At 43.5% G+C, this 25,841-nt stretch overlaps 1 protein-coding gene across 3 annotated transcripts in view; it reads right to left on the reverse strand.

Annotated features, from left to right (window-relative positions):
- LOC137425111 (calcium-independent phospholipase A2-gamma) overlaps window positions 1-25,841 on the reverse strand; it is a 161,472-nt gene that overhangs the window by 23,361 nt on the left and 112,270 nt on the right. For all 3 annotated transcript variants that reach the window (XM_068113212.2, XM_068113209.2, XM_068113210.2), the window contains one exon: window positions 12,008-12,202. In XM_068113212.2, coding sequence (XP_067969313.1) covers window positions 12,008-12,202 — 195 coding nt within the window. The remainder of the gene's footprint in view (window positions 1-12,007; window positions 12,203-25,841) is intronic.

The raw sequence follows: 25,841 nt of genomic DNA on the forward strand, positions 1-25,841 counted from the left end.
CCGGAACGCCGGTTTGACAACGTCCACGTGGACGTGGACCTGGTGGGACCTCTGCCCCCCTCGCGGGGTTTCACCCACGTCCTCACCATGGTGGACCGCACCACCCGGTGGCCGGAGGCCGTGCCCTTGGCGTCGACGACGGCGGCGGACGTCGCGCAGGCTTTCATCGCCACCTGGGTCGCCCGGTTCGGTGCCCCCTTAGACATTGTTTTTTTTTTTTTTTTTTTTTTTTTTTTTTTTTTTTTTTTTTTTTTTTTTTTTTTTTGTATACAAGATCGAGGCTCGTGAAAGAGCGAACATTAATCACACAGAAAGACAAACAGACACATAAAACAAATAACATCGGGAACGGTAGACAAGATGGGGAGAGAGGGGGAAGGACACAAACACAACATTTGAGAGCAGGGACCGAGAGACATGGAGACATCGAGAGATCTGTGGGAGGGAGAGGGCTTTGGGGGGGAGGCATGTGAAGGGGGGGAGGCATGTGAAGGGGGGGGGTGGGAGAGGTATAAACATATGGACACTGCCAGGATTTCCAGGAAAGAAGTTGGAATTTCAAACAAGGTGGATCTGGGGTGAATTAGTGGGGGTAGAAAAGATCAAGGTTATGGATGGGGGAAGATAAGAGATGGTGGTGAACAGCTGTTTTAAAGACCTGGAGGGAGGAGAGGGATTGAAGGGAGTGTGGGAGTTTGTTCCACAGGCGGGAGAAAAGAGGAATGAAAGAGTGAAGGTGAGCAGAGAGCCGAGATTTCGGCAGTTTAACCATCAGAGGGTTGCTGGCAGATCTTGTGCGACCTGTAGGAATATTTGGGGGACAGAGCACAGAGAGAGCTGGGGGAGCAAGGCCGGAGAGGAGTCGGTAGAAGACAGAAAGGCCACCTACCTGCCTGCGGTGAGTGAGTGAAAGGCCCTCAGAGATAGCTTCATCGCGGGAGATTCCAATGATTTTGAAAGCTTTGGATTCAACAGCGTGAAGCCGAGCCAGGTGTGAGGCAGGAGCACCAGCCCATAGGGGAGAACAGTATTCCATTGAACTGCGGATGAAAGCCTTGTATGTGGTGAGGAGCTCAGGTGTGCCGAGAAAGGACTTCGCACGACGGAGGATGCCCAGTCGGCGAGTGGGACCGCGGCCCCCAGTTCACCTCGGCTGCACCGAACCACAGCCTACCACCCCCAGGCTAACGGTCTGTGTGAGCGATTGCACCGCTCATTGAAGGCCGTGCTCCGGGCCACCCTCCGCGACGGCGGCTGGGTCGACAGGCTCCCCTGGGTCCTGCTGGGCCTCCGGACGGCGCCCAAGGAGGACCTGCGCGCATCCGCGGCGGAGTTGGTCTTCGGGCAACCGCTGCGGGTGCCGGGCGAGTTCCTCCCCGACTCCACGGCACCATGGTCCGCGGCACAGCAGCGCTCCGCTCTGCAGGAGACCGCCCAGAGGTTCGCCCCGGTGCCGACGGCACGCCACGGGCACCCACCGACGCACGTCGCCCCGGAGCTTCGCACGGCGGAGTACGTCTTCGTCCGCCACGATGCCCATCGGACACCACTGCGGCCCCCGTACGACGGGCCTTTCCGCGTGCTGGAGACCGGGGTGAAACACTTCACCCTGGACATCGGCGGTACTCCTGACCGCGTTTCTGTGGACCGCCTCAAGCCGGCCCACCTCGACGTGGACCACCCACCGCCGGTGGCTCGGCCCCCGCGTCGGGGCCGCCCCCCTGCGGGCGGACCCCCGGCACCACCCAGCACCGCAGGCACGCCGCCCCCCGGTCCGGCACCCATCCCGGGTACAGCCGGGGGCATCTCACCTGGCATCCCTGCACCCCGGACGCCGCCGGTCGCCAGAGGGCGCTTCGGCCGGGTCATCCGTTTGCCCCGCAAACTGGCCCTCCAGGTGCGCGGGAATTCTGGGGGGGCGCGTGTGGCGGACACGGAAGCTCACTGGCGTGGTGACATCATTCCGCGCACCAAGTGGGCGGCGGCCACGCCGAGGGGTAGGCGTGGCCTCAGGATATACACCGGGCGCGCAGCCCGGAGCGCGCCAGTGTTACAGTGAGCTCTTGAATAAAGACTCTTACAAATTGCCGCGTTGTCCGCTTCCTCCTTGTTTACAAGCAGCGCGCGTAACGCCGCGCTTTAAAATAAAATAAACAGACGGGAAATTGCCGAGAGATATTTTTTCGTTCTTATTTTATAAGCTATGTGCACGTACACTTTAAAGAAGTTTATTTGAAATCATTAATTTAAAAAATGTCATGTTGTACCCTGTAACGAAAAGAGTAACTTTGGTTTTCCGGGGACAGAAAGGTGCAATGTAATGTTCTTATACACCGCCCATAAGACTTTTTTTCTCTGGGACTTTTCCATTTGAGCTGTATTCTTTATAGAGTCGGAATGTTTCATTCTTTAGACGTAGTCACAATAAAACGTTGCAATTAGGTACTCTGCACGTGGGGAGAGGGGTGGAGCATAGTTTACCTGTCACCACTCGCGTTTGTAAATGCTATCTCCAAAATGAATAAAATAATGAGAGAACAGAACGAGATAGCCAATGAACGTCAAAACAGACTTGCACGGGATGCTGAGCAACAAAGACATTGGAAGGTAATGTGTGCTCAGCAAACATATACAATAGCAGCTGTAATGAATCCGGATGAAGTATTGGATAATATTGTACAGTGCATTTAGAAAGTATTCAGACCCCTTCACTTTTTTCACATTTTGTTATGTTGCAGCCTTATGCTGAAATCGTTTAAATTCATTTTTTCCCTCATCAATCTACACTCAATACCCCATAATGACAAAGAGAAAACAGGATTTTAGAAAGTTTTGCTAATTTTTTTTTTTTAAACAACTGAAATATCACATTTACATAAGTATTCAGACCCTTTGCTATGACACTTGAAATTTAGCTCAGGTGCCTCCCATTCCTCTTGATCATCTTTGAGATGTTTCTACACCTTGATTGGAGTCCACCTGTGGTAAATTCAATTGATTGGACATGATTTGGAAAGGCACACACCTGTCTATATAAGGTCTCACCGCTGACAATGCATATCAGAGCAAAAACCAAGCCATGAGGTCGAAGGAACTGCCTGCAGAGCTCAGAGACAGGATTGTGTCGAGAAACAGATTTGGGGAAGCCTACAAAAAAAAATTCTGCTGCATTGAAGGTTCCAAGAGCACAGCGGCCTCCATAATTCTTAAATGGGAGAAGTTTGGAACAACCAGGACTCTTCCTAGAGCGGGCCGCCCAGCCAAACTGAGTAATCGGGGGAGAAGGGCCTTGGTAAGAGAGGTGACCAAGAACCCGATGGTCACTCTGGCTGAGCTCCAGAGATCTTGTGTGGAGATGGGAGAAACTTCCAGAAGGACAACCAAAAGGATGGGAGAAACTTCACTGCAACACTCCACCGATCTGGGCTTTATGGCAGAGTGGCCCAGACGGAAGCCTCTCCTTAGTGAAAGACACATGAAAGCCCGCTTGGAGTTTGCAAAAAAGCACCTAAAGGACTCTCAGACTGTGAGAAACAAGATTCTGAAAAAATGAATTTAAACGATTTCAGCACAAGGCTGCAACATAACAAAATGTGAAAAAAGTGAAGGGGTCTGAATACTTTCTGAATGCACTGTATATTGTCCTGTGACTCCTCTCAGTTAAGATCGAGAGTAAGCCACGGATGGAAATGAGCGTTAATGAAGGCGTTCAGCTCCAATTGATGGTGGATGATACGCGGGGAGGAAGAAGAATACTGACTCACCTGTACGGGCCCCGCGCAGGCGCCTTCACCCTGCAAATTAACTCAAACCGAGGCAGATGTAAAATGTACAAAAATAACAGATTTATTAACGGAACCCGAAAACAATGAAATGCGCCAGTTAAATAAATGTCCTAAAGTAGAGCGCTCCCACACCAGACGTCTAAAACAAACAAGGGAATATATAAATGAAAAGAAAGGGGTCGTGCATGTGTGTGTGGGCTTATCTCAACTCGGCTGAGGTGTGTCAGGGATCGTCAGGCCCCAAGCGCAGTCCGGATGTGGCTCTGGTGTTGGCGGGAGGAAGGCCGACCGGTCATTGGCATGAACCAGGCCTCGATGCGCCCTTGCTCGTGCGCTGCTAGGCCAGCGTACGCTGCAGAGCGGCAAGCCTCGCTTGTACGCTCGTACGTGAACACAGGGGAGGAGAATCGTCAGCGCTCCACCATCTGTCGTCACCCAACAAGCAAGGGTCCAAATGAGAAGAAGTCCAACGTAAGAAGGCAGTCCAAACGAGGGGGAACCAGAACAAGAAGGGCCAAAATGCCAGCCAGCCAGTTGTTTTATCGGCCGTCTTGTGACGTCAGCTATCTCTATATCTCTCTATCTATATATCTCTATCTCTATCTATATATCTCTATCTATATATCTCTATCTATAGGTATATCTCTATTCTATATATCTCTATCTCTATCTATATATCTCTATCTATATATCTCTATCTCTATCTATATATCTCTATCTCTATCTATATATCTCTATCTATATATCTCTATCTCTATCTATATATCTCTATCTATATATCTATCTATCTATCTATCTATCTATCTATCTCTCTATCTCTCTATCTCTCTATCTCTCTATCTCCCCCCCCAATCAGTCCGTCGCCTCTCGACCTCTCGAATGTTCTTCCCCCGTCAGTCCTTTACCATTGGCCGAGCGCTTTGCGCTCTCCTCCTCACGTCATCGGTCGGTGGCCAATCAGTATGTCGCTTTTTGCTCCCTTCCTTCCACAATCCGAGGGAAGCTTCTTGTCCCGCCCCTGGACAATCACCAGTCCTTCCATACTTTAGCCTTTGGTTGGTCGACTCCTGCTCAATTGCGAGTCCTTCTGAGCGTGGCTTCCGGCCTGCCTGTGCGATGATTGTTTCCATGCCAGCTGGTGATGTAGCTAGCTGCGGCTCCATCGGCAGTGCCCCAAACTGGCTTCCGGTGAGTTTTGTTGTGGGGGGGGGAATTTAATTAGTGTGTGTGCTAATGGGCCTAATTACTCTATGTGTCTGGGTGCGTTGCCATACGGGACAATGGATAGATCACAGGTCTCACGAACAGGGGAACTAGCATAATCCCTACTCTAGTTATCACAAGGCCATCCTCGTATGACCACAAATATACACTTAATCTGACATCTGGGCTAGACAGGTCCCTGCTTATGTACATCGAGATGGTTCTTCTTCTTCACGACAGTCGGAGCATGATACGTACACAGATCTACCTGATCTATATATCACTCTACCCCAAACTTCCTAACAATATATACATGTATATATATGTATATATTATTACGTTTGTGGGGGTAGATGAGGGAATCCCATAGTAAAGGAAGGATTGTACAGTCGTAGCCAAAAATATCGCCAACCTTGCACTTTTTTCAAATAACTCACAATCTTCTCCAAAATAAAGTTGAAATTGACATAAGTATTTGGACTCCACAATTCTTTATTTCACTGTTAATATGAAAGAATCTATTTTTTTGATTCAGAACTTCATATATCCTTTTAAATCAGAAAATAAAAAAATGGCATTGACAAAATTATTGACACCCTAAGATTTAATATTTGGTAGCACAGCCTTTGGACAAAATAACTGCAGTGAAGTGCTTCCTAAAGCCTTGAATGAGCTTCCTGCACCTCTCTACTGGCAGCTTGGCCCACTCTCCTTGTGCAAACTGCTCCAGTTCTCCCAGATTCGTGGAGTATATTCTCCCAACTGCTGTTTTTAGATCTCCCCACAGGTGTTCAATGGGATTAAGATCTGGACTCATTGCTGGCCACTTCAGAACAGTCCAGCGTTATGTCTTGAACCATTCCTGGGTGCTTTTTGATTTGTATTTGGATCATTGTCCTGCTGCAAGACCCATTAGCTTTGATGGAGACCCAGTTTTCTGACACTGGGTTGAACATTGCGCTCCAAAATGCCTTGGTAATCTCCTGATGTCATGCACACATTCAAGGCACCCAGTGCCATAGGTAGCACAGCAACCCCAAAACATCACTGAACCTCCTCCATGATTGACTTTAGGGAAGGTGTTGTTTTCTTTGAAGGCTTAATTTTGTTTTCTGTAAACATATAGATGATGTGCTTTACCAAAAAGCTCTAATTTGGTCTCATCTGTCCACAGGAGATTCTCCCAGAAGGATTTTGGCTTGTTCAGGTGTGTTTCGGGAAACTCCAGCCGGGCTTTTTTTTTTTTTCTCTTTTCTTTTTTTCTTTCTTTTTTTCTTTCTTTCTCTTTCTCTTTCTCTTTCTCTTTCTCTTCTCTCTCTCTCTCTCTCTCTCTCTCTCTCTCTCTCTCTCTCTCTCTCTCTCTCTCTCAAGGAAAGATCAAGGAAAACATATCTGAAAAGTGTTATGATGTAATGCGTTCACAAACATTCCTCCAACAGTGAACATGGTGACGTGTTACATGGTGCATTCAGAAAGGAACACGGTTGGGAAGGACACGGATGCTCTGTCGCTCCCGGCTACTGGTTGTGCGAGGTTTGTCTCCTGGTCTGTCCATTTGGATCGCATTGGGATCACCAATAAAAAAAAAAAAGAAAAAAGAAAAAAAAGAAAGAAAAAAAAAGTCTCTCTCTCTCTCTCTCTCTCTCTCTCTCCCTCTCTCTCTCTCCCCCTCCCTCTCTCCCCCCCTCTCTCTCCCCTTCTCTCTCTCCCCCCCTCTCTTTCCCTTTCTCAATTTTTCACTTTATTTAATCAAACGCTTAATTTGCTCTTGATGTGTTCATAGTTCTTGTGTGAGCATTTCCTTTAAAATTGTTTGTGGTTACTGTTTGTGTCCTCACCTTTGGTTGGTAAAAATTTTTTACTTGCTGATTTCTTTTGAATATCCTTTGTTCTTTTTTGGTGTGTTTATGAAAAACTCTCTCTCTCTCTCTCTCTCTCTCTCTCTCTCTCTCTCTCTCTCTCTCAGCAGTGGGGTCCTCCTAGGTCTCCTAACCCCTTTCATTGAGTTGGCGCCGGATGGCGCGAGTTGAAACTGTCGTACCTTGTGTCTGAAGGTCAACTTGAATCTGCTTGGCAGTTGATCAAGGTGCTTTCTCCACCATTCAAGCAATCCTTCGCAGCAATCTTTGATCAGGTTTTCTCTTGCGGCCACGTCCAGGGAGGTTGGTTACAGTGCCATGGGTGTTAAACTTCCTGATAACATTGTGTATGGTGGACACAGGAACATCAAGGTCTCTGGAGATGGTCTGGAGATGGAACATCAAGCCTTGATATTCTCCGTGCTTGGCTACAATCTTGTGTCTGACCTCCTCAGATAATTCTCCTGTTTTTATCTCTGGTATCTCCTCAGATAATTCTTTTCTCCATGATCATGGTAGTGCACACAGTGACAAAAAACAGCAGAATGACTCCTTTTCTCCATTCAAACCGGTTGAATGAGTGATTTTTATATTGCAGGCACCTGCAACTCACCACAGGTGAGTTCAATTCCAAAGTGAAGGAGAATCACCTGCTTGATATGTAATTATTTCTAACAACTTCCAAAAGGTGCCAATAAGTGTCCAGGCAATTTTAGGATTTATGTGTGGAATAAACTAAGATTTAGTTATTTTTTCTGCTTTTTAATTTTTTCCCACTGCAAACCAAAGAAATACATATGTGGACACCAAAGGATTTTTTAAATTTCAACAATTTTCAGGAAGAAATGGTGCATTATTTGAAAAAAGTGCAAGGATGCCAATAGTTTTGGCCACGACTGTGTATATACAGATATAATAGTCACCCAGGTGGAGTTCCAAATTTAAAGGACGTTGTGGTGCAGGCGGGGGTCAGCTGGTTAAAGGTATAGTCAGGAATGGCAGTCAGAATGACATGGGCATTTTGCACAAGCATGTTGTTATGAAGGAATGCGAGCACAACATCGGTCAACATCCCTCAGTGTTTGCCACTAATGGCATGCTGCAATCTTTGCTTGAGAATGGTGCAATATTTTCCTGTGATTCTAGTTTTGTGATGCATACAGTTGGCAGTTTGATTCAGAAAGTCTAAACCATGATTTTTCAAGCTGAGAATTTAGGGAAATTTTTGGGTGGTGGTGATTCCCTATGTTTCCATTTGATGGATTCCAGGTTGATTTCAGAACCCCAGTGATAAACCCACGGTTCGTCACCAGTTAGCAGATGAGTTTTATTAAAAGTTGGATAAATTTGAGTTGAACAATTTGAGAAACTTTCAACATGACAGTTGTTCATGAGTGCTGAGGTTTCGGGGAACCGACCTGGTTGATACTGTAGACATGTCCAAGTGTTTGTGGATGATGAGGAAAACACCATCTTGAGAAATTTCTTGTTTTAGGAACATATTGGCAACCTTAATTGGACAACGCTTCATAATTATTGTGTAAAACCTGGGCAACAGCTTTTGCATCAGTTGCTCAGTCGTCCAAACCTGGGGTCATCTTCAAGGGACTCACATTAAAGCCTTAAGTCTGCCACCCATTTGGCTAACATGTAGTATATCAGTGCGTACTGTTACGTTTGTAGGGGGTAAGCAGTGATTACCTTAGTCCAGGTAGAATTGCATAGGTAGTGTGCTCCGACTGTCGTGAAGAAGAAGAAACTCCATGTAATAAGTAGGAAATTTGTGTAGGATGTCATGGAAGAGCATGTTTTTATCCCCATGAGAGGGGTGGGGTTTGTTAATTAGCTAGGGATTATGAGTAAATTACTCCCCTGTATGTAATGGACTCTGTTAATTTTTCCTCTGTTCCTTATGACACGCAGCACACACAAAAAAAAGCACCTTCAGAGGCCATTTCCCCCCGCAAAGCGGGGGTTGGCCTTTTTCGGGGAACGTGGTTGTTGTTGTTTTTTGGTCCCCTTTTTTGAAGCAATGTTTTACGGCCGGATGCCCTTCCTGCCGCCAACCCTTTTTGTCGCCTTTTACGACAAGCAGGGAATTACCAGTGAACTGGTACTCAATTAGCCGACCTCAGAAGGATGACAGGCTGAGTCAACCCCCCTGGTGTTAATTCAGCGATCGACCGGGATTCGAACTCAGGATCCTAGGATCCTAAGCTGGCACCCTAGCCGCTAGCCCAACACCAGGCTAGCCGCTAGCCCCACACCAGGCAACGCAGCACACACAGATAGTAAGAAATCGCCCATTAACCACACTAAATAGAAACCAACCGGAAACAGGACTTTGAGTACTACCGCGGATAACATCATCCTGGTGAGCAGACAGGCACAAAAGGTCAGTGAGGCCATGCCTCGAAGAGCAGTGATTGGTCCGGGATTTGATTGGCGTAAGGACTGGTAAGATGGGACTCACTGATAGGAGCGGACACAGACGTCGTGGGATGACGTCAGAGACTCGAGTACAAAATAATTAGACCGGCGGGCATTTTGGCTCTCAAGTTGTGGATCTGGTGGTGAACGGTCGTGTCCCGACATCGCTCTTCTTCTTTCATTCTCGAGTCCTGGCTTTTGACAACGAACGGTCGAGGCTCTGGAATTCCTCGCATCGTCTGGCTGTGGTGTTGGTGTTGGTGAACAAGATCATGAGGATAAGCATGGCTGGGAGAGCGAGCTGCACGCTCAGGCCTACTGCACGCCAACGAGCGCGTTTTCCGCGCAGGGACGTAGAGGCCTCGGATGATCTTTGACGATTCCTGACGGGGTTCAAGAGCAACTTAGGGCTAAGTGCCACAAATTAACACATTTATTTTCACAGTTATATTTCCCTTTGTCTGTATTCAAGTCTGTTTGTGGGGACGTCCCGTTTAGGAATTATAGTTTTTATTTGGCCGTGTTTTATTTTGTTACCGGCATTTTTTTCAATAAAGCCAGTATTTTTGTACAAGTTAATTCCCTGTTGTTTGAGTTAATTTATCCAGGTGTGAAGAAGTCGAGTGGAAGCCGTCCAGTTAAGTTCGTCATCCTCCTTTCCCTCACGTGTAAAGAATACCGTCATTTTTGGATTGAACGCCTCGGAGTTAAAGCTCGTTTGGTCATCTGTGTCGCCCTGCTGTGTTCACCAGAGGGCAGGCACACGACAGTACATTCACCTTACATGACCATCATCAATATGTTTGCGTACTTCTTTGAAGCTGGCAACATCTTTGCATCAAAAATTTATGGCATCTCTGTTCAATTTCCATAAGATCCATAATTGTATGACATTGCAAACTTTTAGATTATAGTGTGAAACAAGTCAGATTACAGATTGGAAATGGACCTGAAAATAAAATCTTAAAAGAAGACATTGATCAAGTTAACTGCGCATTCATTCTCTGCAAAAACCCATGTTGGGGATTTTATAAATTGTTTTCTCAGTCACTGCATTACTGTTATCACAAAGTCAAAGCCTGACATTTTTCTTTTCCTTTTATGGAAAGGACGATGGAGTACTGCTCTCCCCTGTGGGCCGGTGCTCCTGCCTCACACCTAGCTCGGCTTCACGCTGTTGAAACCATGGCTTTCAGAATCATTGGAATCTCCCGCGATGAAGCCGATTCTGAGGGCCTTTCACTGTCTCAACAAAGACAGGTTGGTGGTCTTTCTGTCTTCTACCAACTCCTCTCTGGCCTAGCTCCTAGTAGTGTCCATTTGTTTTATCCCATCCCATACCCGACCTTCCCCCCTCAACCCCCTACCCCTCCCCATCCCTCTCCCTTCCACAGATCTCATGATGTCCCTGTTCTCTGCTGTTGTTGTGCTTCCCTCTCTCTCCCTCTCTTGTCTCCCGCTCCCTTTATTGTATGTTTTGTGTGTTTTCTGTTTATGTCTATGTGTTTTAGGTGTTGCTCTTACACGACCCTCAATTTTGTATACAAAAAAATAAAATAAAATAAAAAAGGACAAACTTTATAATGATAAAAAAACCTCACACAAAGTCTCCAACAATAGGTGAAAGAATCTTCCCAAATAAAATGACTATAACTTCACATTTATTTTGCATGAGATAATTTCCCAAGATCTGTTGGTTCTTGTCAATTCCTGCTCAATTTTTTGTCAACGTCGATGCTCAATTTCTTGCAAATACTGGCTTGTTTCTATGAAGCCACAGGCAGCAGTATAAATGCTTCTGTAACCATGGCAGCACACCATCAAGCCTGTACCAATCTCCTTAAAACAACAATTAACTGCCTGTTGCCAAACCTGACAGAAACAATCTAAAACACCAGCTCCTTACTATTCCTGCTTTAATGTACAGCCTTCTGGTAATCCGTGCCAAAGAGCCGCTCCGCTCCACAGATGGACATTTATTGCTGCGATATTCCTCGCTGACAACTTCTGTGCAGTCATCAACCGCAAGCCACCGATCTTCAACATCGCTTCGTATAGAAGCTTCAATGAAAAACCCCTCCTAGTCCCAAAGCTCAGCCCTGCTGCTACCATCTGCTGTCAGCCTAATTGCCAGCTTTATGCCACAGTCCCTGTGGAAAGCATCGCCAAGACACAAAAGCCCAAGTTTACTCATTAACTAGCACAAGTTACAAGGAATGCATCCCAACATTGACCAATGGCTACAGGAAAATGTCACCTCATATGCCGGCTGTCAGAGCATCGCTGGAGACGGGGCTTGGAGAAGAAACGAAAACCAGGACAGGTGCCCAAAGGTCATAAACATATAAAGAGAAGATACACTGTGGAAATTGTTTTTTTAAAGCTTTGGCTTGAAAGACATGCATCATGACAAATAATTATGTTTGTTTTGTTTACACATTGGTTCACTTGTAATGGCATTCTTCTTGACGATAAGCGGATAGAGCCAGGCTTCAAAATTAATGTCGCCGTTCATTAGGTGCCTCAGCATCAAATATCCCATGGCATCATTTTCAATTTATGCATCAAAACTGGTCAAATTCTAGATGAACGTGGATTATTTGTACAACTAAACATCTACATTATTCTACCACTAACTGCTGTGGAACTGTCAAAGGCCTGATGTGAAATATACCATTTTAAGCTTAAGTTTATTTACAAAAATTCACAATGGATATCTTATTTCCTCACCTGATGCAAATGATCCCCAAGACGGAACTCCTGGAAGTACCCTGGTGCTGCAGAAGAAGCCCGCAAAGCTTGCCACAGCTTGTTCTCACAACCACCCGGGTGATGTGAGGGTGAGCCTGGGGCCAGACCATAACTCCGGAACACATAGGCCTTGATCGGTGTGCCATGGCTGACCAGCGCACTTACTGCCGCCACCTAGAAGGATATAGCAAACATAAAACTGGTGGTTATAATCCAAGGATGGGTGCACTCGATCTTCTATGTAATTGCTTCAAAGACATACAACACAAAGAATCAACCACAAGTATATAAAATGGTCATGGCATATACACGAAGCACATGCTTGGACACCTTAAAAGCAGGTCATCATTCAAACTAAAATGGTGTGATTCAATGTGAAATTTTGTAATCAGACAAACCAGTGACAATTTAAGTATAAATAAAGCAAATATATATAAAACTCAGTCAGTCATCCACAATCCACATACAGAAAACATAAAAAAGATAATTTTCAATCACCGCTTACCTCCCGACTTTGTTCTCTTTTTGTCTCTTGCCTCATGTATCTATTCGGCTTCAATAATGCTGCTCACCGTAATCTCTATTCTATCTTTTATTCCTATTAACTCTCCCATTCATTCTGAACCCTCTCCCCAGACCTCCCAATATGCAATTGCTCCCTTTCTGCGAGTTCCTCTTTGTTCGGTCATTTGCTTGTGCAGTGTCCACTTGTTCATTACCAATTATCCTGTTGTTCTGTGCTTTTCCATGATCCTTCAACTTGCTCATTCCAAAAAAAAAAAAATCAGCTAAATTAAGGTACTTAGCTTTTGTGTCATAATGACCACAACAACCATGAATGTCAAAAACAAAACAAGAAAGAGCAATCAGAGATTGCAAACCCTCGCCAGGATGTATCTTCAGTGGTCTTTAAGGCTTTTGTGTTAAAACAAAGATGGCGGCCGAACCACGTGACTGATGACGTCATTATTATTTTTTTCTCCACTAATTTATTCCTAGATTATGCTCAAGCAATTTCATCTTGATCGGATAGTTTTGTAAATTATGACGTCATAATAGAGGCACCTATGACATCATCATTAACATATTTTATTCCCCATGGAGAGTTCTTTACAATGAGCCATGTCTCAATTTTTAATATTCAGTACTTTTGGAGGTATAGAGGTGCAAAGTTTTCGGTTTTTCCAATATGGCGGCCAAACCACGTGACCTATGACGTCGTAATTATCATTAAAACTCTACAGGTGGAGTTGCATCTATGGTGAAAACTTCCTGTCAATCAGACCAACGGTTGCAATGAAAATTATATTTATTCTGTGCGGACAAACAGACGGACAAACAAACAGACTCAAATGCAATACCCTCTCCGCTGGCAAGGGTAACAAGCAAATTGGGGTGAAAGCTAAATACAGAATATGATATTTTCCCATGAGCTAGCTTGACACTGATTCTTGACTTAGCATACACCTCCATAGGAATGGAAATCAATTTTGAGGAACACCATATACTTGGAATATGTCTTTCCAACACATTGAATATGTCTTTCAATCCTGACAAATCTCACACTCTCACTCTGTCCCTCCAATGGCAAATCTTCCCAAACTGCTTCCCCAATAAGCCTCTTGAAGAAATCCAGTCAAACCTCTGGGCCTAGCCATCAGCAATGATCTTTCTTGGGAAAACCACATGTCTCAGTTAGACTCCGAAGCCAGTAACTCACTGGGCACCCTTAATCGTGCAAAGTCTTTCCTTGGCATATCTGTACTTTTATCTGCAGTACCTACAAGACCTTCATCCACAGCTTGAAGAAGTACTGCTCTCCCCTCTGGGATGACATCCTTGCCTCAAACCTTGCTTAGATTGACACCGTAGAAACGGTCTTCAAAATCATTGGAATCTCACAAGATGAAGCTGGCACTTTAGGACTATCACTTTCACATCGTAGACAGTTCGGCGGTCTCTCTCTGTCTTGTATCACCTCTTTTCTGGTCTTGCTCCCCCCTCTGGCCTTTCCGTGTTCTGTCCCCTCCACTTCCCAACTCTCCTCTCCCCACACCCCAAGGTTTCTGCAGGGGGCACGAGGTCTGTCAGTAACCCCCTTCTGGTGAAACTCCCAAAATTCAGACTTTCTGCTCACCTCCACTCATTCGTTCCTCCTTTTTCCGACCAGTAGAACCAACTTCCTCGGTCTCTTCAATTTCATTCCCTCCAGGACTTCAAGACAGCTGTTCGCCACCATCTCAGGTCATCCCCTATTCACAACCTTGATCTTTTCTACTCCCATCAATTCTCCGCAAGCCCACTTTTTTCGGTTTCCCGTTTTGCTTTCCACTTCTGTAATTGAGAGTTTGCGCCGCTGCATCCATCTTGTTCACCCCGTGTTCTCTCCTTGCTCTCATTATTCCCCATGTACCTTATTTCTCCAAGTCTCCATCTACTTTGTTCATCAACCCGATTGTTGTTGTGTTCACTGCTCCCCTCTTTCGTTCTACTAGTCTTTTCGTTCTGATATGTCTTGGTCCATACTATATTGTGTTCTAGTTCCTCCACGAGCCTTGACACTGTATACAAAAATAAAAATAAAGTTATTTTCAGTTGGTGGTACAAAGTGCAGAAATAAAATTTGTTTACGCTGTGTTAAGAATCTACAATAAACTGCACTTGAAGCAACGCATTATCCTTTCGCCAGAATATCACAGCACAAATTTCAAATACCCTAGAAGGAGTTTAACAAGTCTAATGGCAGGCAAAACCATATGTAGTAACTTCCTTTGAAAGTCTTTTAGACATTCTGACAATAGAAAGAAAAATGAAATAAAGAGTTTTAAGAACGAAGTGTTTTTTCTTGCAATTCTGTCAACATTTTGTCAAGAAAATACTTCTTTTTTTTTTTAAAGAGAATATCCTGGTTTCATTTTGGCTCAGCATAGCCTTGTCTCGTTTTGTGATGGCATATTCTATACCTTGGAGAAAAGACACAGACCTTTGGAATGCAATTTTGCGAGCCTAAAAAAATTGCAAGGTCAGGTTAGCAGGCTCTCTTCCACCAAGATCAGAATAATGATTGAATGGCCTCCGTTTGGCCAGTTTCAGTCTTCCCATCTGAACCAATGGCTCATGACTTGCAACCAGGGTTCAACTCCCATGCACAATATGTATTTTACCATTGCTTATTTATGACATTCTAATTCAGGGTAGAGTACACCTATATCTACCAACGTCTTTGTACCACTTGCAGATGTGATGTATGAGTACAAACAAACTCCATGAGCCTTAGATTAATGACACATAACAATACTAGACTCGATGGCATTATGGTTCGAGTGTCCGCCCTTAGTCTATAAGGTCGGTTGCTCAAATCCCAGCCGAGTCATGCCAAATACTTTAAAATGGTCCGTGCTGCTTACGTGATTAACACTTAGCATTTAAAAGAATAGAGCAGAGACAAACAACTCTGGGAAGGCAATGGCAAACCACCTAATACAACCCTTGCCAAGAAACTGCTTAAGCAGCACCAACGCTCGGAAAAGAATATGGTGCATCAAAATATGTAAAACTAGAACGGGCACTCGGTAGAGCGCATACCTTCGCCGCAGCTACTGTTCTGTACTTGGTAAAAATACGATTTTGACCTTTTCGTGACCTTGACCTTGACCTTTGACCCGATTGCTCCCAAAATCTAATCAAATGTGTCCCGTATAATATCCAATCATCCCACCAAATTTCATGCAATTCGGTTGAATACTTTTTGAGTTATGCGAATAACATACACACACACACACAGACATACAAATAAATACACAGCGATCAAAACATAACCTTCCGCTTTTGCGAAGGTAACTAGAACGGCATTATTCGACGTAAAAACGTCGACCTCCGTCCACATTATTACATCATTATACATGTACCAAGTTTAATTCAAATCCGCTCAGTTGTTCTCAAGTATCACATTTGTACCTGACATGACCTCTGACCTTTGATGCCGAAATATAATCATTTTATCTTTGCATCATAATATATACTTACACCAAGTTTAGTCAAAATCCCATCGGTGGTTCACAAGTTAGCACGGTAACATAATTTTTACCTGAATGGGACCTCTGACCTTTGACCTCTTCACCCCATAATTGAATTTGTTTATCTTTACATCATTATACATACTTGTACCAAGTTTGACTTAGTTCCCTTCAGCCATTCATAAGTTATCGCGGTACAGAAATCCTATTACGGACTATGACCTTTAACCTCTTGACCCCAAAATGAATCAGTTCATCTTTGCATCATAATACATATTTGTACCAACTTTGTTCAAAATCCCATCACTGGTTCACAAGTTATCATGGTAACAGAATTGTTACCTAACATGACCTCTGACCTTTGACCTCTTGACCCCAAAATAGAATCAGTTCATCTTTACATCATAGAACATACTTGATCTAATTTTAATTTCAATCCCTTCAGCCGTTCTCAAGTTATTGCAGTTATGAAAACCTATCACAGATGGACAGACGGATCGACAGACAGACGGATGGACGGACAACCCGAAAACATAATGCCTCCGGCGACTTCATCAGTAGAGGCATAACAAGTGGCAGAAATATGCTTTGTGAGTGGTGGAATAAAAATCTAGAACATAATGGCCATTGAAACTGTCAATGTGAGCCCAATTAAGACAACCTCAAAGAGCTAACTTGAAACCAACACATCGAATTGTGGATCCAGGTTCAAATACATAACCAATATCATTGCCATCCTTTTGGTCGATGGTGGAAGCTTTGCTATGGGCTATTGTGTTGGTATAATGATGCTGACATGAAATGTTTCTATACATATTAATCACAAATAGAAGCCTCAGCACTTGATGCCATATTTGACCTCTAAACTTCACAAGGATACAAAGCATTTTGATGACGTGTGGCATGATAAGTCAGGGAGGTCAACGGTTCAAATCCTGCCTGATTCATACTAAAAAGTAAAGACTAACCAGAACAGCACTCGGTAGAGCTGAACAGTTGACGTTTTGTATCCCACTGATAGGCCGGATCCAAATCCGGATCTTCAAAATCGAATCAATTCTTCATTGTCACACGTGCAACATGTCCACCATTTATCCGAATCAGTCCTCTGCTTTTTGAAATAACGTGCTATATATATCCCTCTTGGCCTTATTTCTCAATGGGAAAAACATCTCAAAGATGATCAAGAGAAATGGGAGGCACCTGAGCTAAATTTCAAGTGTCATAGCAAAGGGTCTGAATACTTATGTAAATGTGATATTTCAGTTTTTCCTTTTTAATAAATTTGCAAAACTTTCTAAAATCCTGTTTTCTCTTTGTCATTATGGGGTATTGAGTGTAGATTGATGAGGGAAAAAATGAATTTAAACGATTTCAGCATAAGGCTGCAGCATAACAAAATGTGAAAAAAGTGAAGGGGTCTGAATACTTTCTGAATACACTGTACAAATCCACCAATCGGCAGAATTCTGGCACATCTGTTTTACAAGTGCAATATTTGCAAGTACAAGGACAAGTGTATAAGGTCATATTAGCACTAAAAGTTTAGGATTCTCATGATAGTTTTAGAAAATACAATTTTCCTTTGCTGTGTGCACAAAGAGCAAAGTGAAGGGAATTGTTTGTTAGGTGTGAAACAAAAACATAACGACAACGGCACTCGGTGGAGGGCAAACGTCCACCAGACTGAATAGTTTACGTTTTGTATCCCACATATAGGCCGGATCTGGACTCGGACCTGAACCAACATCTAATCGGCTTGTTCTTGATCAACTCATCCACTAGGTTTTGGCATACATCGTCCAAAACTTTTTGAAATATCATACTATATTATCGTCTTTGGCCCCATCACTCAGTAGTGAAGAATCATTGTTCAATTCTTAAAATTCTCATATCGGGATCCGTATTAGGATCTTCACTAAAATCGAATAGATTCGTCCTTGTCACACACCCAACTTGTCCACCAAGTTTGTCCAATTCTGTCCATAACCTTTTGAGATATCCTGCTATATATCGGTTTTAGCCCTATCACTCAATGATGAAGAATCACTGAAATAAATTCTCTGATCCAGTTCCAGATTTGAATCTTCAACAAAATTGAATCAATTCTTCCTTGACAAACACACGTCCATCAAGTTTCATCCAAATCCGTCCACAACTTTTTGAGATATCGTTCTACATATTAAAATACTTAAAATGTATGTAAAAAATAATAAATAAATGTAAAATCAAATAATAATAATAATAAATAAATAAATTAATACATTTAAAAAATAATAATAATAATAATAAAAAAAAAAATAAAAATAAAAATAATAAAATATAAAAATACATAACAAAACATAAAATATATAAAAGATATAAAAAAAAAAAAAAAAAAAAAATATATAATATAAAAAAAAAAAAAAAAAAAAAAAAAAAAAACCAAATAAATAAAATAAATGTAAAATACTTAAAATGCCTGTTGTTGTTGTCGTTCTACATATCTGTTTTTGCCCTATCTCTCAATGGTGAAGAATCACTTAGAAATTATCTGATCCAAATCTGTATTCGAATATTCACCAAAATCAAATCATTTCGACCTTGCACACAACCAACCTCTCCACCAAATTTCGTCTGAATCCGTCCACAACTTTTTCAGATGTCCTGTTCTCAAACAAACAGACGTACTTGAAGACAGAGGTGAAAAAATAACCTCCATCCACCTTGGTTGGTGAAGGGAAAAAAAGAGCTTCGGCAATAAGTTAGAAACACCGTTCTCACTGGTGATAGTGCAGCTTTGCAGGTGGTGAGGATGTGAAAGCATTGTAAAGGAAGTTCAGTCAAAACAAAATATATTGTCCACTTCATGATGCTCATGATGGAGTAGAATGGGTGCATTTACAATCAAGATTCCGAAAAGCCACAAAACAAGATAAAACCAGTCAGCATGTATCAAATTTGTGCTATGTGGACTCAAAATGCTTACTCCATTTCACATCACAAACATGTCAAATTATGAATATGATTCGCAAATTTCCACACATTGAATGACAGCACCTTAAATCACAACGCACCCCACTGCTCAATTTCAATGTCACATTACCTTATCTAAAACAGATGCTACATTAGATAATGACTTGAATCTGAACTGCCATCACCATCATCAGCAAGATTAAGAGGAATACAGGTAATGTGAAAAATACGGGAGAGGCAAATGAAAATGAGATGGGAGAGATGGAAAATGTCAGAAAGACAGAGAGTGCTATTAGTAGAAAAGATAATCATTCCAACAGTTGAGGGCTTTAAAGCCAATATACGTTCCCCCCATCCAACCCTGTATTGTATTGTAACATTTATAGTGGGAGGAGGGGGATGGGAGTCTGTAGTTAAAATTAAGGCCTTAGCACTGTTTGAGTTTCATGTAGTTATATATAACCTTTGAACTACAAGTGGAATGGACACATGTTGGGATATGTCATCTGGCATACAGATCATGTGAGAGACGGGCCTAGTCTATTTATATGTACACAGTGCCTTCAGAAAGTATTCACACCCCTTGACTTTTTCACATTTTGTTGTGTTATAGCCTGAATTTAAAAGATTAAATTGAGATTTTTTAGTCACTGATCTACACATAATACCCAATAATGACAAAGTGGAATATTTTCCTGGGAAAGGTTTACAAAATAATTTTACAAAATAATGAATACAAAATAATTTTACAAAATAAAAACAAAATACAGAAATATCTAATTTGCATAAGTATTCAACCCCCTGAGTAAACATTTCATAGAAGATCCTTTGGCAGTAATTACAGCTTTGAGTCTTCTTGGGTACATCTGTATCAGCTTTGCACATCTGGATTTTTTTTTTTTTGTTTGTTTTTTTTGTATACAAGATCGAGGCTCGTGAAAGAGCGAACATTAATCACACAGAAAGACAAACAGACACACAAAACAAATAACATCGGGAGCGGTAGACAAGATGGGGAGAGAGGGGGAAGGACACAAACACAACATTTGAGAGCAGGGACCGAGAGACATGGAGACATCGAGAGAACTGTGGGAGGGAGAGGGCTTTGGGGGGGAGGCATGGGAAGGGGGGGGGGGTGGGAGAGGTATAAAACATATGGACACTGCCAAGACTTCCAGGAAAGAAGTTGGAATTTCAAACAAGGTGGATCTGGGGTGAATTAGTGGGGGTAGAAAAGATCAAGGTTTTGGATGGGGGAAGATAAGAGATGGTGGTGAACAGCTGTTTTGAAGACCTGGAGGGAGGAGTGTGATTGAAGTGAGTGTGGGAGTTTGTTCCAGAGGCGGGAGAAAAGAGGAATGAAAGAGTGAAGGTGAGCAGAGAGCCGAGATTTCGGCAGTTTAACCATCAGAGGGTGGCTGGCAGATCTTGTGCGACCTGTAGGAATATTTGGGGGACAGAGCACAGAGAGAGCTGGGGGAGCAAGGCTGGAGAGGAGTCGGTAGAAGACAGAAAGACCACCTACCTGCCTGCGGTGAGTGAGTGAAAGGCCCTCAGAGATAGCTTCATCGCAGGAGATTCCAATGATTCTGAAAGCTTTAGATTCAACAGCGTGAAGCCGAGCCAGGTGTGAGGCAGGAGCACCAGCCCATAGGGGAGAACAGTATTCCATTGAGCTGCGGATGAAAGCCTTGTATGTGGTGAGGAGCTCAGGTGTGCCTAGGAAGGACTTCGCACGACGGAGGATGCCCAGTCGGCGACTGGCTTTGGAGGCCAGCTTGGAAATGTGGTTTTCCCAAGAAAGATCATGGCAGATGGTGAGACCCAAAAGCTTGAGCGACAGAACTTCTTGGAGAGGATTGTTGAGAAAGTAGATGGGAGGGTTGTCCAGTCGATCTTTTCGGAGAGACATAGTAAGAGTGTGAGATTTGTCAGGATTGAAAGACATGTTCCACATGTTTGACCAGACTGTGATTTTGTCCAGGTCTTCAGAGAGTGAGGAGGCTGCAGACTGCCGATCTGAGGGAAGAGGAATGGAGCGGCAGAGAGTGGAGTCATCAGCAAAGAGATACAGAGGATTTTCCAGAGAGTCGGAGAGATCATTGATAAAGACCAGAAAAAGCACAGGGCCCAGCACACTGCCTTGGGGAACTCCAGCCTGAACGGGAAGGGGAGATGAGAGAAATCCATTCAGGGCGACACGTTGACTACGACCAGAGAGGAAGTCCGCAAGCCATGCATGGAGATTTCCATGGATACCATAGGAGAGTTTGGTGAGCAGAGCTGGGTGCCAGACCGTATCGAAGGCACGTGATTTGTCAAGGGAGACAGCTCTGATTTCCTGTTTGGCATTGAGGACCTCCATCCATTGTTGAGACAGCAGAAGCAGCATGTCCAGAGTAGAGTGACCTGGTCTGAAACCAAATTGATGATCAGAGATCAAGCCATTGGAGAAGAGGAAAGATTTCATATCCGAAGCAATGATGGATTCCATGACTTTGCTGATAATTGGGAGCAGGCTGATTGGTCTGTAGTTGCAAGGATCTGTTTTTGCACCTTTTTTGTGTAAAGCGGTAATGTTTGCTGATTTCCAGGATGCTGGCAGATGACCTTGAGCAAAGGATAGGGTGAAAAGAACAGAGAGAGGGTGAGATAGAGCGGCAGAGCAGGATTTTAGGACCCGTGGGCTGATGCCATCTGGTCCAGTTGCAGAATCAGAGTCGAGGTTTGACAAAAACTCCTCCACCTTGTCAGGAGAGAAGGTCACAGAGTCCAGGAGCAGTTTGGTTCGACTGGGAAAGGTGGGAACAGAGAGAGATGGGTTTGGGACTAAGGATTTTGAGGCAAACACAGAGTTGAGGCATTCGGATTTGAAGAGTTTCTCCTATTCTTCCTTGCAAATTTGCTCAAACTCTGTCAAGTTGGATGTGTTGGTGAACAGCAATCTTCAAGTCTTTCCACAGGTTCTCAATGGGATTCAAGTCTGGCTTTGGCTGGGCCACTTGGACTTTCACGTTCTTGTTCTGAAACCATTCCAGTGTTGCTTTGGCTGCATGCTTGGGGTCATTGTTTTGTTGGAATGTAAATCTTCAACACACTCTAAGGTCTTTTGCACTCTCAAACAGGTTCTCCTCAAGCATTTGCCTGTATTTGGCTCCATTCATTGTTCCCTCTCTCCTTACAAGTCTCCCACTCCCTGCCGGTGAAAAGCATCCCCATAGCATGATGCTGCCATCACCATGCTTCACGGTAGGGATGGTGTTAGATGGGTGATGAGCTATGCTCGGTTTCCTCAGCCAAGGAACTCCGTAGTTCTCGGAGTTGTCATTGGGTTCTTGATCACCTCCTTGACCAAGGTCCTTTTTTCCTGGTTGCTCAGTTTCGTCATTTGGCCAGCTCTAGGAAAAGTCTGGGTAGTTCCATATTCTTCCCATTTCCAAATGATGAAGCTCACTGTGCTCTTGGGTACTTTCAACACTCTATAAATTGTGTTATACCCTCCCCCAAATCTATGCCTCCTTACAATTCCATCTCAGAGTTCTACGGACAGTTCCTTGGACTTCATGGTTCTACGGACATTCTCTGACATGTGCTGTCAACTGTGGGACCTTATATAGAAAGGTGTGTTTCTTTCTAAATCATATCCAATAAATTGGATGAACAAAGAAAATTGGATGCAGCTGAGCTCAATTTAGAGTGCCATAGCAAAAGAGTTGAATGCTTAATGACTCAAGACATTTCAGCTTTTCATTTTTAATTATCTTGTGTTTATGTAGATCAGGGACATTATGGGGTATTATGTGTAGATCAGTGCCAAAAAAAAAAATCTCAATTTAATCCATTTTAAGTTCAGGCTGTAAGACAACAAAATGTGAAAAAAATTCGAGGGGTGTGAATACTTTCTGAAGGCACTGTTTATACACACGTACAGAGAATTGACTTATTTAATATAGCAGGATTTCCGTGAGTCCGATTTGAATTCAGGAACAGAACAATTAAGGAAATTGCCACTCTTTTGTCTAAATACTGAAAAGTCTTTAAAATACGATTTGAATGACAGATTCCGCACCAGCAATGGCAGGTCAAAAGTGCCAGCGAGCAGAACCGAGTCACTAAAAACGCACACAGCACACATGCAAAAGTCCTCATTTAGCATTCATACGTCATATTGAAAGTCACATATTGCATTCATAAAATTTTCCAATCCAAAATAATTCAAGTAGTGGGCTTAACCATTATGATGCATTCACAAACAGCAACATTTATGTTAAAAAGTTCTCTGTGATTCTGAATTTTATGAAAGTCATAAAAGGAAGATTTCAAGTCAACACAAAGCTATACACAGTGCTTTGTGATGAAAAAAATACTCTTCGCAGCAAGAAGTCATGGTGAAGATCCGATCGGCAGCAAAAGGATTGGAGAGTGGTCAGTTTGTTCATGGTATTGTCAATGAAGGGACGGTTTTACAGTCGTGGCCAAAAATATTGGCACCCTTGCACTTTTTTCAAATAATGCACCATTTCTTCTCGAAAATTGTTGAAATTAAAAAATATTTTGGTATCCACATGTGTATTCCTTTGGTTTGCAGTGGAACAAAACAAAAAAAGCTGAAACAATTACGAAATCTTAGCTTATTCCACACGGAAATCCTAAAATGGCCCGGACAATATTATTGGTGCCTCATAGAAGTTGTTAGAAATCACTCATTCAACCTGTTTGAATAGAGAAAAGGAGTCATTCTGCTGTTTTGTGTCACTGTGTGTACTGCAATGAACATGGAGAAAAGAAAGAAAACCAGAGAATTGTCTGAAGAGGACAGATACAAGATTGTAGCCAAGCATGGACCATCTCAAGGCTACAAGTCCATCTCCAGAGACCTTGATGTCGCTGTGTCCACCGTACGCAATGTTATCAGGAAGTTTAAGGCCCATGGCACTGCAGCCAACCTCCCTGGACGTGGCCGCAAGAGAAAACTTGATCGAAGATTGCAGCGAAGGATTGTTCAAATGGTGGAGAAAGCACCTCAATCAACTGCCAAACAGATTCAAGCTGACCTTCAGGCACAAGGTACGACAGTTTAAACTCGCACCATCTGTCACCAACTCATTGAAGGGGGTTCAATGGTAGGAGATCCAGGAGGACGCACTGCGAAGAAAGCACGACTAGAGTTTGCCAAAACATACCTGAACAAACAAAAATCCTTCTCGGAGAATGTCCTGTGGACAGACGAGACCAAATTAGAGCTTTTTGGTAAAGCACATCATCTCTATGTTTATAGAAAACAAAATGAAGCCTTCAAAGAAAAGAATACCTTCCCTACATTCAAACATGGAGGTTCAGTGATGTTTTGGGGTTGCTGTGCTGCCCTTGGTACTGTGTGCCTTGAATGTGTGCATGGAATCATGAAATCAGGAGATTCCCTAGGCGGTTTGGAGAGCAATGTTGAACCCAGCATCAAAAAGCTGGGTCTCTGTCGAAGGTCATGGCTCTTGCAGCAGGACAATGACCCCAAACACACTTCAAAAAGCACCCAGGAATGGTTCAAGACAAAACGCTGGACTGTTCTGAAGTGGCCAGCAATAAGTACAGATCTAAATCCCATTGATCACCTGTGGGGAGATCTGAAAACAGCAGTTGGGAGAAGGCACACTTCAAATCTGGGAGAACTGGAGCAGTTTGCACAAGAAGAGTGGGCCAAACTGACAGTAGAGAGGTGTAGGAAACTCATTCATGGCTATAGGAAGTGCTTGACTGCAGTTATTTTGTCCAAAGGCTGTGCTACCAAATATTAAGTCTCGGGGGTCAATCATTTTGTCAATGCCATTTCTTTTTATTTTCTGATTTAAAAGGATATACAGACTTGGCATTTAATATGGAATATTTTAATTTTCTTGACATGGGTTTACTTTCTGAACTCAGTATATCAATCTGGTGAGTTTATTTTACCCTTCGGTGATGTCTTTGTTGAAAGAACCATGTCACTGATTGTCTTTCGCAGCAAGAAGTCAATAACAGGATTATATCACAGGTGGCATGACAAAATGTAAGGACAAGGACATTTGACGATTGGGTATATAAGGGTTGTTGCGTTCTGTATTAGTGGAAAACAACTGCTGCACGTCTACAAAAGTTATTGCCGCTTCCTCTGGAGATGGTCCGTCAACTTGACAATGCTGTTTGTCATGGAGTGGTGGCTTTCCGAAATTCTGGCATGAAACAGCGTGCTATTGCTCGGCAGTATGGCATCACTCAGGGTCAGGTGTCAAAGATCCTGAAACGAAATGCTCAGAGGGGTGTCCTTACTCAAATACCGAGGCCAGGACGTCCACACAGAACTACAAGGAGAGATGATCGCCAGCTGCACCGGTTAATCTGCAATGGCCATACCAAGTCAGCTAATCGGCCTAGGGCTGAGTGGCAGCAACTGACAAATGTGCCTGTATCCAGAAGGCTAGTCAACCAACGACTGGTTCAAGCAGGCTATCGTGCCAGGTGTCCCCTGAGAAAGCCACGCCTGACCAGACAACACAGCCAGCGCCGATTGCAGTGGGCCAGAGAGCACCGTCAATGGCAGCCAGGACACTGGAATCACGTGACCTTCAGTGACGAGTCTATATTTCTGGTCTATCGTCAAGATGGCCACGTCCGAGTGCGCAGACAAGTGCATGAAGCCCACAACGAAGATTGTATAGTGCCAAGAGTCCAAGTTGGAGGTGGTGGGGTGACCGTTTGGGCTGCTTTTCATGCAGGGGGAAAAATTGACCTGGTTGTTCTGAATGGAAACCTGAACCAGTTCAAGTACAGGGTCATTCTGGAAGAAACATTGCTTCTATTTGCTCGTG

This window comes from Myxine glutinosa, chromosome 4 (genome assembly GCF_964187855.1).
Source record: "Myxine glutinosa chromosome 4, kmMyxGlut1.1, whole genome shotgun sequence".
In the NCBI taxonomy this organism is placed as follows: Eukaryota; Metazoa; Chordata; class Myxini; order Myxiniformes; family Myxinidae; genus Myxine; species Myxine glutinosa.